Source organism: Oncorhynchus masou, chromosome 25 (genome assembly GCF_036934945.1).
Source record: "Oncorhynchus masou masou isolate Uvic2021 chromosome 25, UVic_Omas_1.1, whole genome shotgun sequence".
NCBI lineage: Eukaryota > Metazoa > Chordata > Actinopteri > Salmoniformes > Salmonidae > Oncorhynchus > Oncorhynchus masou.
Window position 1 is genome coordinate 34109910 of NC_088236.1, and position 15524 is coordinate 34125433.

At 42.5% G+C, this 15524-nt stretch overlaps 1 protein-coding gene across 2 annotated transcripts in view; it reads left to right on the forward strand.

Moving 5' to 3' along the window:
- The window catches only part of glt1d1 (glycosyltransferase 1 domain containing 1), a 41661-nt gene extending 26392 nt beyond the window's left edge, over window positions 1-15269 (forward strand). The window contains exons 7-12 of one of the 2 annotated variants that reach the window (XR_010451643.1): window positions 1365-1463; window positions 1641-1690; window positions 11332-11375; window positions 12239-12366; window positions 12866-12964; window positions 14899-15008. Coding sequence is in view for 1 of the 2 variants with exons in the window: in XM_064937424.1 (XP_064793496.1) it covers window positions 1365-1463; window positions 1641-1690; window positions 11332-11375; window positions 12239-12359; window positions 12866-12964; window positions 14899-15045 (560 nt within the window). In the remaining variant the exon portion in view is untranslated. Of the gene's footprint in view, window positions 1-1364; window positions 1464-1640; window positions 1691-11331; window positions 11376-12238; window positions 12367-12865; window positions 12965-14898 lie in introns of both variants that reach the window. The other variant, XM_064937424.1, reaches the window with a different exon arrangement.
- Window positions 15270-15524: the final 255 nt, after the last annotated feature.

Genomic DNA, 15524 nt, shown 5'->3' on the forward strand with positions numbered 1-15524 from the left:
GTTAGAATTGCTGGCCGACCTAATGTGAGAAGGCTCTGGTTACTTTAATGCATCAGCTGCATGTTGGTCTAACATAGTCCTGGTTTGTTGACAACCTGTATTATTTCTTCCCTATGGTCAACCCTTTTTAGTTGCTGTAGTTGTCTGTTTACGAAAGTATGTCATTTAATTGCTGGTTGGCCAGATTGCTAACACATCTCATAATTGTAGGCCTTTTTAAAGTAATTGTGTCACCCCTGTTTCATTCCAACAGATGTCTGTATATGTTATTGTTTACTTGAGCTCTTATATTAAGCAGCCATCATAGGATGAGTTTAAATCTGTGGTGCACAGCACATGAACCATCAGCTAAGGTAAGGGTCATTATTAAGCCTCCTATTCTTCTTAGAGGTTGGAAGGAGATCAAGAATTCGAGAATACTTTTGACACAGACATGGAATTCTGTGAATTTCTATGGGTTGTCTCCGGTAAAGGCACTCTCAGTTGTATCCTGAGTGCCTGCAACAATAGATAGTGGTATAATCTTTCCACATGCCTCCATATTCGTTCACACCTTGACACAGCTTTAACCCTCTACCTACACCTTGACACAGCTGTAACTCCCTACCTACACCTTGACACAGCTGTAACTCCCTACCTACACATTGACACAGCTGTAACTCCCTACTTACACCTTGACAGAGCTGTAACTCCCTACCCACACCTTGACACAGCTGTAACCCCCTACCTACACACAGCTGAAACCCACCTTGACACAGCTGTAACCCCCTACCTACACACAGCTGAAACCCACCTTGACACAGCTGTAACCCCCTACCTACACACAGCTGAAACCCACCTTGACACAGCTGTAACCCCCTACACAGCTGAAACCCACCTTGACACAACTGTAACCCCCTACCTACACACAGCTGAAACCCACCTTGACACAGCTGTAACCCCCTACCTACACACAGATGAAACCCCCTACCCACACCTTTACATGGCTGTAACTCCCTACTTACACCTTGACACAACTGTAACTCCCTACTTACACCTTGACAGAGCTGTAACTCCCTACTTACACCTTGACAGAGCTGTAACTCCCTAACTACACCCCTGCAACCTTCCACTATCCTGCAGATCATACTTACTGTAGCAGTATTTCCACCTCTGCTGGTCCCTTTTATTACGTTGAGTGACAGGTGGTTGATGCTAGTAGGAGTGTCATACTGTTCACAGTGAGTCACACTGCTGTGCCTAGTCTCTTCCTCATTCCCATTGGCTGATGAATGGCTGTCATTATCTGCTGTGGTAGTTTCCCTGTTCATTATAATGGGTTGTGATGCACTGCTCTAGCTACCTGCCTATCTGTCTGTTCCCAGGTGTGAGTGGGGAGGATGTGGAGGACCTGCATGTGTTCCTACTAGTCTGTGGCCTGAGGAGAGTGAAGGATCCTCTCTATCTGCTGGAGGCATTCTCAGGTACAGGGATTACATCCTCTGCCATCACTTTCACTGGACACAAGCCCTGCTACAATTACATGCTCTGATCTTGTATTTGAGCTCATTTTACATTTGTATTGCCACACAGAAGCACTTGGAAAGTAAATTAAATGCTGGTTGGCTGTCAGTCACTGTCTCTGGTTTGATGTCTTTCAGAGTGGCACACTGAGAATCCCCTGGTAGTGCTCATCATCATCGGACCTAAGGTGAGTGACCATAATAGGATCAGGGTGATTGTACAGCTGAGAGGTCAAGCCTTCTTTACCTCCTTTACTGTCTGCATTTGTCTGTTAAAGCAGATCAGTGCATGGCCCGCAACCTGCCTCTGGAGGTAGGTCAAAGGTTCCTCTAATTGGATGTAGCAGAGATAACAGCATTAGCTGGCATAAGCTGGAATAACGAGCGGCTCGCGAGCCGCAGCCTTAGGAGCCAGGGGGTTACAGTTTCAGTGCTGAGCTGGCCCCACCCGCCTGACTCTCTGCCTTCCTGTTCTGTCAGAGCAGCCAGCCCACTGTGCTGCTGCAGTGCAGACACTGGACGAGCCCCAGCACCAAGACATCTGCTGGGCTTGTCTGGGCCACCCAGGGTTTTCCACCCTGCCAGGTGTACGGTCACACTCCACTGGGCCCCGGTGTCATGGAGGGCAGCATGGGATCAGGCAACTGATGTCTCTCTCTCTGTCACATATTGTGTGTTAGCAGAGGGCAGTGGTTAGCTTGATTTCAAAACTTTCTAAAATTTCTATATTTTATTTACAATTATTATGACCAGCTTATGAAATAGCATTGATTTCAAAATGCACTTTCACTGTCGTGATTCTTTTGTTGCTATTTTTCAAAGTCTCTGTGTTGCATTGACATGATAGTTGATAAAACCTGGTCAAAAAGAGTAGTGCCAGAATGCCCGATGACATCACCATTACTGCATAGTAGCAGGAGGTCTCACCTCTAGCACTAAAACACAAACGTTTTCCACTGATTTGATTGCAGTCTACTTTCCGTGGATGACTATTGATCTTCTGAGAAGAGCTGCCAAACAGAGGCTGTATCTTAGCTGTCAATGGCCACCTTGTTGCTTTTACTCTTGCTCTCTTTTCCTGTGTGTTCTCCGCCATTGGCATTTTCCTATTGATTCTGTGTGGGCCTCCTCCCACAGACCGCTTTAATCACGCCATCAAATAATATATTTTTTATATATTTTTTCTCCTACTCAAATGTTTTTTTTTTAAATGATTAACTGTCTCTGAAACAGCAGTATCATAAAAAGGTATGTTGTGTTTTTGAGTAGAATTGGCCAGGGGCACACTGTCTCGGCTGATGTTTTACATGTTCTTCCTGCTCTGGTTTGTGTTGTTTGATATGAAGATTCAGTGAAAGCAGAGCCTTTTAGTGATTTTAATGTAGACGACATCAAAGGAAACAATGGTGCCTGTGCTCAAATGTATTTGTGTTCGCTAAGATATGAAGGCAACAAAATATCCATCCTTCCTATGTTAAATGATGATGTATTGCTAATTATTAAATGCAAGATAATGTAGTTGTTTAAGGTCGATCGGGGGAGGTATGATGTCTCTCTCCAAACAAGGTTCTGTTATTCTGTCTAGGTTGTTAAATGGATTATATTACCAGTAATCCATTCATATATTGATCTCTGTATAAGTACTATATCAAGGACGATGTCACTGATGTCGTACTTATATTGTCTCCCTTTTTTTATCTTTGTAAATCCTAGCTTTGTTTCTGGATGTTGAGTATTCTCAAGTAAGATTATTTGCATGTGAAACACAAATGCGCATTAAATATCACATTTAAATTCTGAAGGGCGATAAGCATGACAATAAAACCAAAAAAATGAAACTGCAACTTGCGTGCAGCATCTTTGACCTAAATTGCTATGATGCTAGGACTTTGCGGTGGGCCAGCTAATGCACGCAAATCCCACAGCGCAATTAATCAGATTGGGCACCCACCCCACCCTGACCCCAATCTCTGAAAATACAGGATTTTCAGATAATGATTTGGGCATGTTAGAAATGATAAGCTGTGACATTGTTGTATCTCTTATGGTCATGATTAAGGTATGGCTGTCGTGTGTCATGGAGGGTAGAAGTACAGAGCCGTCAGAAAATGTTCACACCACTTGAGAATTATCCCACATTTTGTTGTGTTACAGCCTGAATTCAAAATGGATTAAATAGATGTTCTCTCTCACCCATCTACACACACACTATAATGACAAAGTGAAAATGTGTTTTTAGACATTTGACAAAGGTATTGAAATACATAAATATCTCATTTACATACAGTGCCTTCAGAAAGTGTTCACAACCCTAGACTTTTTACACATTTTGTTGTGTTAGGGATGGATCGAAATGTACAGAATGGTTACCTGGAGGAAAATGGGGGAGGGTCATGCTTTTTCAATTTCAGTCAAGTGGAGGGTTTATTTTTTTTATTTTTTTATTTTTAAAAAAAATCTAGTTCAGTGGAAGGTCATGTAATTTGTAATTGATGAAATGTCTATATTTCTCCTTTTTAGGCTATATATCGATGTGTGCCCGATGCCACCCCTCATCTCTGATGTTCTGCTGGGGTGCAATATCAAGTGCACCTATAGGCTATTTACCGTGGCAAGCAAAAGGATGTGAACCCTTTGGAATTACCTGGATGTCTGCATACATTGGTCATCAAATTTGATCTGATCTGCATCTAAGTCACAACAATAAGCAAACATAGTGTGGTTAAACTAATAACACACAAATGATTGTATTTTTCTTGTCTATATTGAATACATCATTTAAATATTCACCTTGTAGGTTGGAAAAAGTATGTGAACCCCTGGGCTAATGAACCCCTAGGCTACTTCTCCAAATGCTAATTGGAGTCAGGAGTCAGCTAATCTGGAGTCCAATCAGCGAGACGAGATTGGAGATGTTGGTTAGAGCTGCCTTGCCCTATAAAAAAAACAGTCACAAAATTTGAGTTTGCTATTCACAAGAAGCATTGCCTGATGTGAACCATGCCTTGAGCAAGAGATCTCAGAAGACCTAAGATTAAGAATTGTTGACTTGCCTAAAGCTGGAAAGGGTTACACAAGTATCTCTAAAAGCCTTGGTATTCATCAGGCCACGGTAAGACAACTTGTCTATAAATGGACAAAGTTCAGCACTATTGACTCTCCCTAGGAGTGGCTGTCCTGCAACAATGACTGCAAGAGCACAGCGCAGAATGCTCAATGAGGTTAAGAAGAATCCTAGAGTATCAGCTAAAGACTTACAGAAATCTCTGGAACATGCTAACATCTCTGTTGACGAGTCTACGATACGTAAAACACTAAACAAGAATGTTGTTCATGGGAGGACACCATGGAGGAAGCCACTGCTGCCCCCAAAAATCATTGCTGCACGTCTGAAGTTCACAAAAGAGCACCTAGATGTTCCACAGCGCTTCTGGCAAAATATTCTGTGGCCAGATTAAACTTAAGTTGAGTTGTTTGGAAGGAACACACAACACTGTGTGGAGAAAAAAAGGCACAGCACACCAACATCAAAACCTCATCCCAACTGTAAACTATGGTGGAGGGAGCCTCATGGTTTGGGGCTGCTTTGCTGCCTCAGGGCCTGGACAGCTTGCTATCATCAACGGAAAAATGAATTCCCAAGTTTATCAAGACATTTTGCAGAAGAATGTAACGCTATCTGTCCTCCGATTGAAGCTCAACAGAAGTTGGGTGATGCAACAGGACAACGACCCAAAACACAGAAGTAAATCAACAACAGAATGGCTTCAACAGAAGAAATTACGCCTTCTGGAGTGGCTCAGTCAGTCAATTTTAAAATGTTGTTGCATGACCTCGAGAGCTGTCCACACCAGTGATCCTAAGAATATTGCTGAACTGAAACAGTTTTTGTAAAGAGGAATGGTCCAAAATGTGCAGGTCTGATCCAAACTACAGAAAACATTTGGTTGAAGTTATTGCTGCCAAAGGAGGGTCAACGAGTTATTGAATCCAAGGGTTCACATACTTTTAACACCCTGCACTGTGAATGTTTACACGGTGTGTTCAATAAAGACATGAAAACGTATAATTGTTTGTGTGTTAAAGTTATATTTCTAAGATGGCTGCTGGAATGGTGTAAATAAAACTAGGTTGCATTAAACACTGCAATGGATATTCGAATACTGAGCCCAGCCTGCTCTGCTCTTGCTGATCAAAAACATTTGTTGCCTAACCAATGCTGTGTAAGCCTACAGTGGCATTTTCAGAAGTTGAGTCAAAGGCTTCTTCTGAATTGTGTTTTGATTCGGCTTAGTCCCAAAAATTCACTATCTTGCACGCGGACGAGCCTATAGCCTATGTTCTGTTCAGTTTGAGAAGGAGAGCGCAGATGAAAAGGAGGACCGGAGGTCAACTTGGATAGCTTGCTATTACTATAATTGATTTTATTACAAACAATGTTTCTTGCCCATGATGTGTATATATCAGAGTTTTTGACAATAAGCCAGATTCGAGTAACTTAAAATGTCATGCTGAAACTTGAAGCAACAGCAATGCACCCACAATGCATCCTTTAAATAGCCTACCTCTGTGTCAGTGAATGTCTGTTGAGTTAAAACCAAGGCTCAAATTGAGGGAGTATGAGAGGGTATGCCATAGGCCTACCTTTTTATTGAAGAAAATTGCAAAAATGATGCAGCCGCAACTCTGCTTGAATATATGAAGAGTGGTACTCAGTAATGCCCTTAACATAACCCTTTCACATTCAGGACATTTTTTGCAGTATTACTTTATTGCCTTGTTGCAAACAGGATGCATGTTTTGGAATATTTTTATTCTGTACATGCTTTCTTCTTTTCAGTTTGTCAGTTAAGTTAGTATTGTGGAGTAACTACAGTACAATGTTGTTGGTCCATCTTCAGTTTTCTCCTATCACACAGCCACTAAACTCAGTAACTGTTTTAAAATCACCATTGGCCTCATGGTGAAATCCCAGGGCAGTTTCCTTCCTCTCCAGCAACTGAGTTCGGAAGGTGTAGTGACTGGGTGTATTGATACACCATCTATAGTGTAATTAATAACTTCACCATGCTCAAAGGGATATTCAGTGTCTGCTTTATTTGTTTTTACCCATCTCCCAGTTGGTACCCTTCTTTGTGAGGCATTGGAAAAGGGAAAGGGGATACCTAGTCAGTTGTACAACTGAATGCCTTCAACTGAAATGTCCACATTTAACCCAACCCCTCTGAATCAGAGAGGTGGGGGGTGCTGCCTTAATCGACAGCCACGTCTTCGGGACCCGGGGAACAGTGGGTTAACTGTCTTGCTCATGTGCAGAACGACAGATTTTTACCTTGTCAGCTTGGGGATTTGAACCAGTAACCGAGCCAAAACCTCCCTGGTCTTTGTGGTTGAATATGTGTTTGAAATTTACTGCTCGACTGAGTGACCTTACAGATAATTGTATGTGTGGGGTAAAGAGATGAGGTAGTCTTTCAAAGTCATGTTAAACACTACTATTGCACACAGAGTGAGTCCATGCAACAAAAACTTCTACTTTGACATTATGGGGTATTGTGTGTTGGCCAATTCAGGCTGTAACACAACACAATCTGGAAAAAGTCAAGGGGTGTGAATACTTTCTGAAGGCATTGTATATTTCAATACATTCTTGAAATATAATCGAATGCTCAACCTCATTAAATATAATGAACAAAAATATAAACGCAACATGTAAAGTGTTGGTCCCATGTTTTATGAGCTGAAAGAAAAGATCACAGAAATTGTCCATACGCACAAAAAGTTTATTTCTCTAAAATGTTGTGCACCAATATCCTTACATCCCTGTTAGTGAGCATTTCTCCTTTGCCAAGATAATCCATCCACCTGAAAGTTGTGGCATATCAAGAAGCATGATCATTAAACAGATGCACCTTGAGCTGGGGACAATAAAAGGCCACTCTAAAATGTGACGTTTTGTCACACAAAACAAAGCCACAGAGGGAGCGTGCAATTGACATGCTGACTGCAGGAATTTGGCAGTATGTCCAACCGGTCTCACAACCGCAGACCACGTGTAACCATGCCAGTACAGGACCTCTACATCCGGCTTCTTCACCTGCGGGATCTGCTGAGACCAGCCACCCGGACTGCTGATGAAACTGTGGGTTTGCACAATCGAAGAACCGTCTCAGGGAAGCCCATCTCCGTGTTCGTCATTCTTACCAGGGTCTTGACCTAACTGCAGTTCAGCATCATCACCAACTTCAATGGTTAAATGCTCACTGCTCACCTTCAATGGCCACTGGCACGTTGGAGAAGTGTGCTCGTAACAGATGGATCCCGGTTTCAACTGTACCGGCAGATGGAAGACAGTGTATATGGCGTCGTGTGGGTGAGTGGTTTGCTGATGTCAACATTCTGAACAGAGTATCTTTAAGAAATGGCTTTCTTCTTGCCACTCTTCCATAAAGGCCGGATTTGTGCAATATACGACTGATTGTTGTCCTATGGACAGAGTCTCCCACCTCAGCTGTAGATCTCTGCAGTTCATCCAGAGTGATCATGGGCCTCTTGGCTGCATCTCTGATCAGTCTTCTCCTTGTATGAGCTGAAAGTTTAGAGGGATGGCCAGGTCTTGGTAGATTTGCAGTGGTCTGATACTCCTTCCATTTCAATATTATCGCTTGCACAGTGCTCCTTGGGATGTTTAAAACTTGGGAAATCTTTTTGTATCCAAATCCGGCTTTAAACTTCTTCACAACAGTATCTCGGACCTGCCTGGTGTGTTCCTTGTTCTTCATGATGCTCTCTGTGCTTTTAACTGACCTCTGAGACTATCACAGTGCAGGTGCATTTATACAGAGACTTGATTACACACAGGTGGATTGTATTTATCATCATTAGTCATTTAGGTCAACATTGGATCATTCAGAGATCCTCACTGAACTTCTGGAGAGAGTTTGCTGCACTGAAAGTAAAGGGGCTGAATAATTTTGCATGCCCAATTTTTCAGTTTTTGATTTGTTAAAAAAGTTTGAAATATCCAATAAATGTCGTTCCACTTCATGATTGTGTCCCACTTGTTGTTGATTCTTCACAAAAAAATACAGTTTTATATCTTTATGTTTGAAGCCTGAAATGTGGCAAAAGGTCGCAAAGTTCAAGGGGGCCGAATACTTTCGCAAGGCACTGTATGAGATGAGTAATGTAGGGTATGTAAACAAAGTGGCATAGTTGATAGTGGCTAGTGAAACATGTATTACATAAAGATGCAGTAGATGATATAGAGTACAGTATATACATATGAGAAGAATAATGTAGGGTATGTAAACATTATATTAAGTAGCATTGTTTAAAGTGGCTAGTGATATATTTTACATCAATTTCCATCAATTCCCATTATTAAAGTGTTAGTGGTGGCTGTTTAACAGTCTGATGGCCTTGAGATAGAAGCTGTTTTTCAGTCTCTCGGTCCCTGCTTTGATGCACCTGTACTGACCTCGCCTTCTGGATGATAGCGGTGTGAACATGCAGTGGCTCGGGTGGTTGTTGTCCTTGATGATCTTTATGGCCTTCCTGTGACATCGGGTGGTGTAGGTGTCCTGGAGGGCAGGTAGTTTGCAAATATACGGCCCAAATACACGGCCCTATGACGCAAGGATCTGTACACAATTTCTGGAAGCTGAACATTTCCCAGTTCTTCCATGGCCTGTGAACTCACCAGACATGTCACCCATTGAGCATGTTTGGGATTCTCTGGATCGACGTGTACGACAGTGTTCCAGTTCTCACCAATATCCAGCAACTTCGCACAGCCATTGAAGAGGAGTGGGACAACCTTCCATAGGCCACAATCCACAGCTTGGTCAACTCTATGCGAAGGAGATGTTGTGCTGCATGAGACATGGTGGTCACACCAAATGCTGACTGGTTCTGCTCCACACCCCTATGTTTGTTCTTCTTCAATTGACTGATTTCCTTATGAACTGTGACTCAGTCAAATCTTTGAAATTGTTGCATGTTGCGTTCATATTTTTGTTCAGTGTAGTTAAACAGCATAAAGTCTAATGTGCTTTGAGTGGAACATACAGTTTTTACCAACAGATGTATATATTTTATATATGTATATATATTTGTGTATATATTGATATTATATATGTATACAGTTGAACTCGGAAGGTTACATACACTTAGGTTGGAGTCATTAAAACTCATTTTTCAACCACTCCACAAATTTCCTGATAAACTATAGTTTTGGCAAATCGGTTAGGACATCTACTTTGTGCATGACACAAGTAATTTTTCCAAAAGTTGTTTACAGACAGATTATTTCACTTATAATTTACTGTATCACAATTCCAGTGGGTCAGAAGTTTACATACGCTAAGTTGACTGTTCCTTTAAACAGCTTGGAAAATTCCAGAAAATTGTGTCATGGCTTTAGAAGCTTCTGATAGGCTAACTGACATAATTTGAGTCAATTGGAGGTGTATCTGTGGATGTATTTCAAGGCCTACCTTTAAACTCAGTGCCTTGTGGCTTGATATCATGGGAAAATCAAAATAAATCAGCCAGGACCTCAGAAAAAAAATTGTAGACCTCCACAAGTCTGGTTCAGCCTTGGGAGCAATTTCCAAATGCCTGAAGGTACCACGTTAATCTGTACAAACAATAGTACGCAAGTATAAACACCATGGGACCACGCTGCCGTCATACCGCTCAGGAAGGAGACGCTTTCTGTCTCCTAGAGATGAACGTACTTTGGTGCATTAAGTGCAACTCAATCCCAGAACAACAGCAAAGGACCTTGTGAAGATGCTGGAGGAAACAGCCACAAAACTATATATCCACAGTAAAATTAGTCCTAAATTAGACATAACCTGAAAGGCCGCTCAGCAAGGAAGAAGCCACTGCTCCAAAACCGCCATTAAAAAGCCAGACTACCGTTTGCAACGGCACATAGGGACAAATATCGTACTTTTTGGAGAAATGTTCTCTTGTCTGATGAAACAAAAATAGAACTGTTTGGCCATAATGACCATCGTTATGTTTGGAGGAAAAAATGGGGGATGCTTGCAAGCCGAAGAACACCATCCCAACCGTGAAGCACGGGAGTGGCAGCATCATGTTATGGGGGTGGTTTGCTGCAGGAGGGACTGGTGCACTTCACAAAATAGATGGCATCATGAGGCAGGAAAAATATTTGGATATATTGAAGCTACATCTCAAGACATCAGTCAGGAAGTTAAAGCTTGGATGCAAATGGGTCTTCCAAATGGACAATGACCCAAAGCCTACTTCCAAAGTTGTGGCAAAATGGCTTAAGGACAACAAAGTCAAGGTATTGGAGCGGCCATCACAAAGCCCTGACCTCAATCCTATAGAATATTTGTGGGCAGGACTGAAAAGGCATGTGCGAGGAAGGAGGCCTACAAAGCTGACTCAGTTACACCGGCTCTGTCAGGAGGAATGGGCCAAAGTTCACCCAATTTATTGTGGGAAGCATGTGGAAGGCTACCCGAAACGTTTGACCCAAGTTAAACAATTTAAAGGCAATGCTACCAAATACTAATTGAGTGTTTGTAAACTTCTGACCCACTGGGAATGTGATGAAAGAAATAAAAACTGAAATAAATCATTTAATCTACTATTATTCTGGCATTTCACATTCTTAAAATAAAGTGGTGATCCTAACTGATCTAAAACAGGGAATATTTACTTGGATTAAATGTCAGGAATTGTGAAAAACTGAGTTTAAATGTATTTGGCTAAGGTGTATGTAAACTTCCGACTTCAACTGTATGTGTGTGTATTTTAAAGTAGTTGTTTTCACTGATTTTTCTCTTAGATTGATCCTGTGTTTACTGAAGAAGTAGAAGCAATCAGTAAAAGGTAAAACCTTTCAAACTTTTCTTTCATGGTTATCAGTTTAGTAGAACATTATCGCTGTCTAAAGATCTGCCAAACTGATCTGGACCCTGCGTTATCGCTGTCTAAAGATCTGCCAAACTGATCTGGACCCTGCGTTATCGCTGTCTAAAGATCTGCCAAACTGATCTGGACCCTGCGTTATCGCTGACTAAAGATCTGCCAAACTGATCTGGACCTACGTTATCGCTGTCTAAAGATCTGACAAACTGATCTGGACACTGCGTTATCGCTGACTAAAGATCTGCCAAACTGATCTGGACCCTGCGTTATCGCTGACTAAAGATCTGCCAAACTGATCGTGACCCTGCGTTATCGCTGACTAAAGATCTGCCAAACTGATCGTGACCCTGCGTTATTGCTAATTAAAGCTCTGTCAAGCTGATCTGGACCCTGTCGCTCTTGTGAGAAATTCAAAAGACACCCAGCTTATCTAACGCTTTATCCCATGTGGCCCAAGAGAGCATGTAAACTAACTGTGCTTATATCTTCAGTAGAGTTAGCAGAATATAAATTAAAAATATGTAGTCTAGCTTGTTATCTTTCCACCCCCAGACAGAGGCATGGCTCAGATCTGAGAGATAATAACCAAAGGGATTCACCTCCTGGTCAATGTGGTTTCAGACAGTCAGGAAACAGCCCTGTCTCTCTCTGGTTAGGACTTCATGTACTTTCAGAGCATGTCATGTCAATCATACTGCATTGTGGCGCCAGCGGTCTGTGCATCATGCCCTGCACCTGTCACTCCTGCACGTCATTCACAGCTGTGTGCGCCTTGTGGTGAGCCCTGTGTCACGCAGAGTGCTGCTACTGCTGTGTTTCTCAAGGTCAGCAGGGGTTTACCTGGCCCAGGAGAGAAGCCAAGAGGAGCTCCATGCTGCTATGAGGAGGTCAGCTGCCCTGGTGAACAGTTCAGTCTCCGAGGGGATGTCCGCTGCCATTTTAGAGGTGATGGGTGAGGGATTACTAAATCGGGCAAAGTCCGCAATCATCTTTTTTATCATTACAGTCATCATTGTCATTATTTCCACTGGCATGCCCTGCCCACAAAATATATCACAATGGACATTTTTAATTCAGCTCAGAATATAGTATGTTGGTGTCACATGCAGCTCTTTCAAGGCACCAATATTCCACCCTGGGAACCTTTTGTATTATTTGTACCAGAGCAATTATGAGAATGACTAGCTTGTCATACTATCTTTCCAGAATTGGGTGTAATCCTGTTAATCTGTTTTAAACACTGTAGATTAAAACAATCCACAGAAGGCTTAAACACTGATTAGCATGTTTCACTTCCACAACCTGCTGATGACGTATTACCTGAATGAATGACAATAAAGTCCCAAGGGGATACCAACAAGTAAAGTAAATTAAGGGCTAGAAGATGCCAGCTCGTCACATGTGTGTGTGGAGTTTGATGTAGCTATTTCTGTGTCATGTATTGTGTTCAGGCAATGGACCTGGAGGTACCAGTGGTGGCTCGTGACATCCCAGGCAACACAGCGGTGGTGCAACATGAGGTCACTGGTCTGCTCTACTCGTCCCCTCAGGTAAGAACCCTTCCTGTGGTTACCAGTCAAAGCTGTAAGATGGCTTTCATATCCACTGTGTAAGAGGCTGATGCAGAGGAAAGACAGCCACCAGCAGTAGCAACGTAACTGAGCCTACAACTGGGGTGTATTAGACCCACTTAAAATAGTATAATAATATGCCATTTAGCAGACACTTTTATCTAAAGCAACTTAGTCGTGCGTGCATACATTTTACGTATGGGTGGTCCCGGGGATCAAACCCACTACCCTGGCATTGAAGGCGCCATAGAAGCACCATACTCTACCAACTGAGCTACAAAAGACCACGGAATGTGACTGTCTTTCCCCTGGAACAGTCTGCTGTTTCTGAGTATTAACCTACTGTGCTAGACACACTCTTTATGTTATTGTTTTTTTGTAAAGCTTAAAATAACAACTGAAAATGACATAATAGTTTGGAGGTGCGTAAGTCAGTAAAAGGGATTCAACATGTCCTAGGGGCCTAGACTTTAGTGAGAATGTAGACCTCAGGGGAAGGAGTCAAGATACAACAGTATCCAGTGAACTGTATAATGGTACACGGCAGCAACCAGGCATGTGGAGAAAGCGAGAGGTCCTTGGAGGGTCACTTTAACTAACTGCTCAGAGAGGTTTTATGTGAGAGCAGCGGTAGGTGTTTGCCGGCAGGGGGTACGTCCTCGGCATGGTACGGTGGCAGGCAGGAGGGTGACATTAGCATAATGCTGCTATGATGCCAAGAGATAAGTCAGTCCTTTTCTCTCCAGGGGAGGTCGTGTCACGTGTGCCGTGGAAAAATCCCTCCAAGGGGGAACCTCACACAGTAGGCTGAAGAGACGAGAGTTAGCTAAACCATGGCTTCTAGCTAACAGCTTCAGCTGTTTCAACTGAAACTCTCTGGCTGACACAACTTTTTCACACAGGATAATGTACATGTTGCACAAGCCTTTCCCAGGGATGATAATGTGTTATTGGCCATTGATCTGTTTGTGGTGGTGACTTGTTCATTTGATACTGTACATAACTCCTCAAGAGTATTGAAAATGTAATGCAAAGGCTGTCAAAAGATCAAGCACTTGAATGCCTGTAGCACTATAAACAGTATGGCATTTTCAGAATGACTGTAGTATATTTTTTATGGAGTCCATTGATTATAGAATAACTTGACTTTTAGTGGTTTTGCTGGGACTTCATGGCTCTCTCATATGGCTTCATCTCAAATGAAGAGGCACTCCAAACATGGTCACATCACTTGAGTGAAGTGAAACGGCCTGATGCTCTGGCGTTGGCTGCAGCTCTGTTTAACCACAAGGCTCTCTGCTCCAGGAGATCTTGGATGCTGTGCTGGAGCCCTCACTGAAAGGCTGTGTGATTCTGTGTTATTACAGCCCTGGTCACAGCCTCCCAGGCCACTAAAAAAACTGCCAGAATTCAAAAGGACCTTATGGGCTCCAAACATTTCCACCGGCGCTCAGGGAGAATGTCATTACTCATTTTGTAATTGCTTGATATATTTCTCCCCATCTCATCCTGACAGCTGGTGTGGCAGGGCCATTAAATAGCAGCAGACAGACACTGTTTGTGTTCCACTCCCTTCATAAGCAAATACGAAGCAGCAGCCATCAGAGTAGGTTGGAAAGGGCCATTGCACCTGCCTATTTGAAACCGGTCACAGATGTCTCCATCAATTAGCAAGGCAGAGCACATTCAATGAGTGTTTACAAGTCAGAATAGCAACACTCCCTCATGTCATTCACTGCTGTGGTTGGTTACACCTCATTAACTCACTACTTTAATGGGTTCTTAGAGGCTTGTTAAATTTAAAAAAAATGTTAACAAGTAGAATTGTTCTTTTGGGGTAAAATACTAGTACAGATGTATGCTTCATTCAGTAACTTCTGAAGCATTGATTGTCCTTGCCCCACCTCTTCCAGGAATTTGTGCGTGTATCTCAGAGGCTGCTAGTAGACGGAGAGCTGCGGGAGCGTGTGGTGGCGAACGGGAAGCGCTACGTTGAGGAGCACCACAGCCTGGACAATGAGAGGGAGGCCTACCAGAGGCTGGTGGACACGCTACACTAAGGCTGAACAGAATAACCAGGTCCTCTGTCTCAACCTTACTTTCTCTCAGGAACAACTCCAAGGGCTCTATTCAATCTGTATACGATTCATCGATACAGATTGAATAGAGCCCTAAGTTAGTGACACAGGCGGAACTACACAAGCAGTAGATACAAATCCATATCCAGTTTGGGTTAGTGCTATCCTGGATCCTTGGGACATACAGTGGGGCAAAAAAGTATTTAGTCAGCCACCAATTGTGCAAGTTCTCCCACTTAAAAAGATGAGAGAGGTCTGTAATTTTCATCACAGGTACACTTCAACTATGACAGACAAAATGAGGAAAAAAATCCAGAAAATCACATTGTAGGATTTTTTATGAATTTATTTGCAAATTATGGTGGAAAATATGTATTTGGTCACCTACAAACAAGCAAGATTTCTGGATTTTTGAGTGAAAACCTCCTTCCATCAGCAAGGGCATTGAAGATGAAACGTGT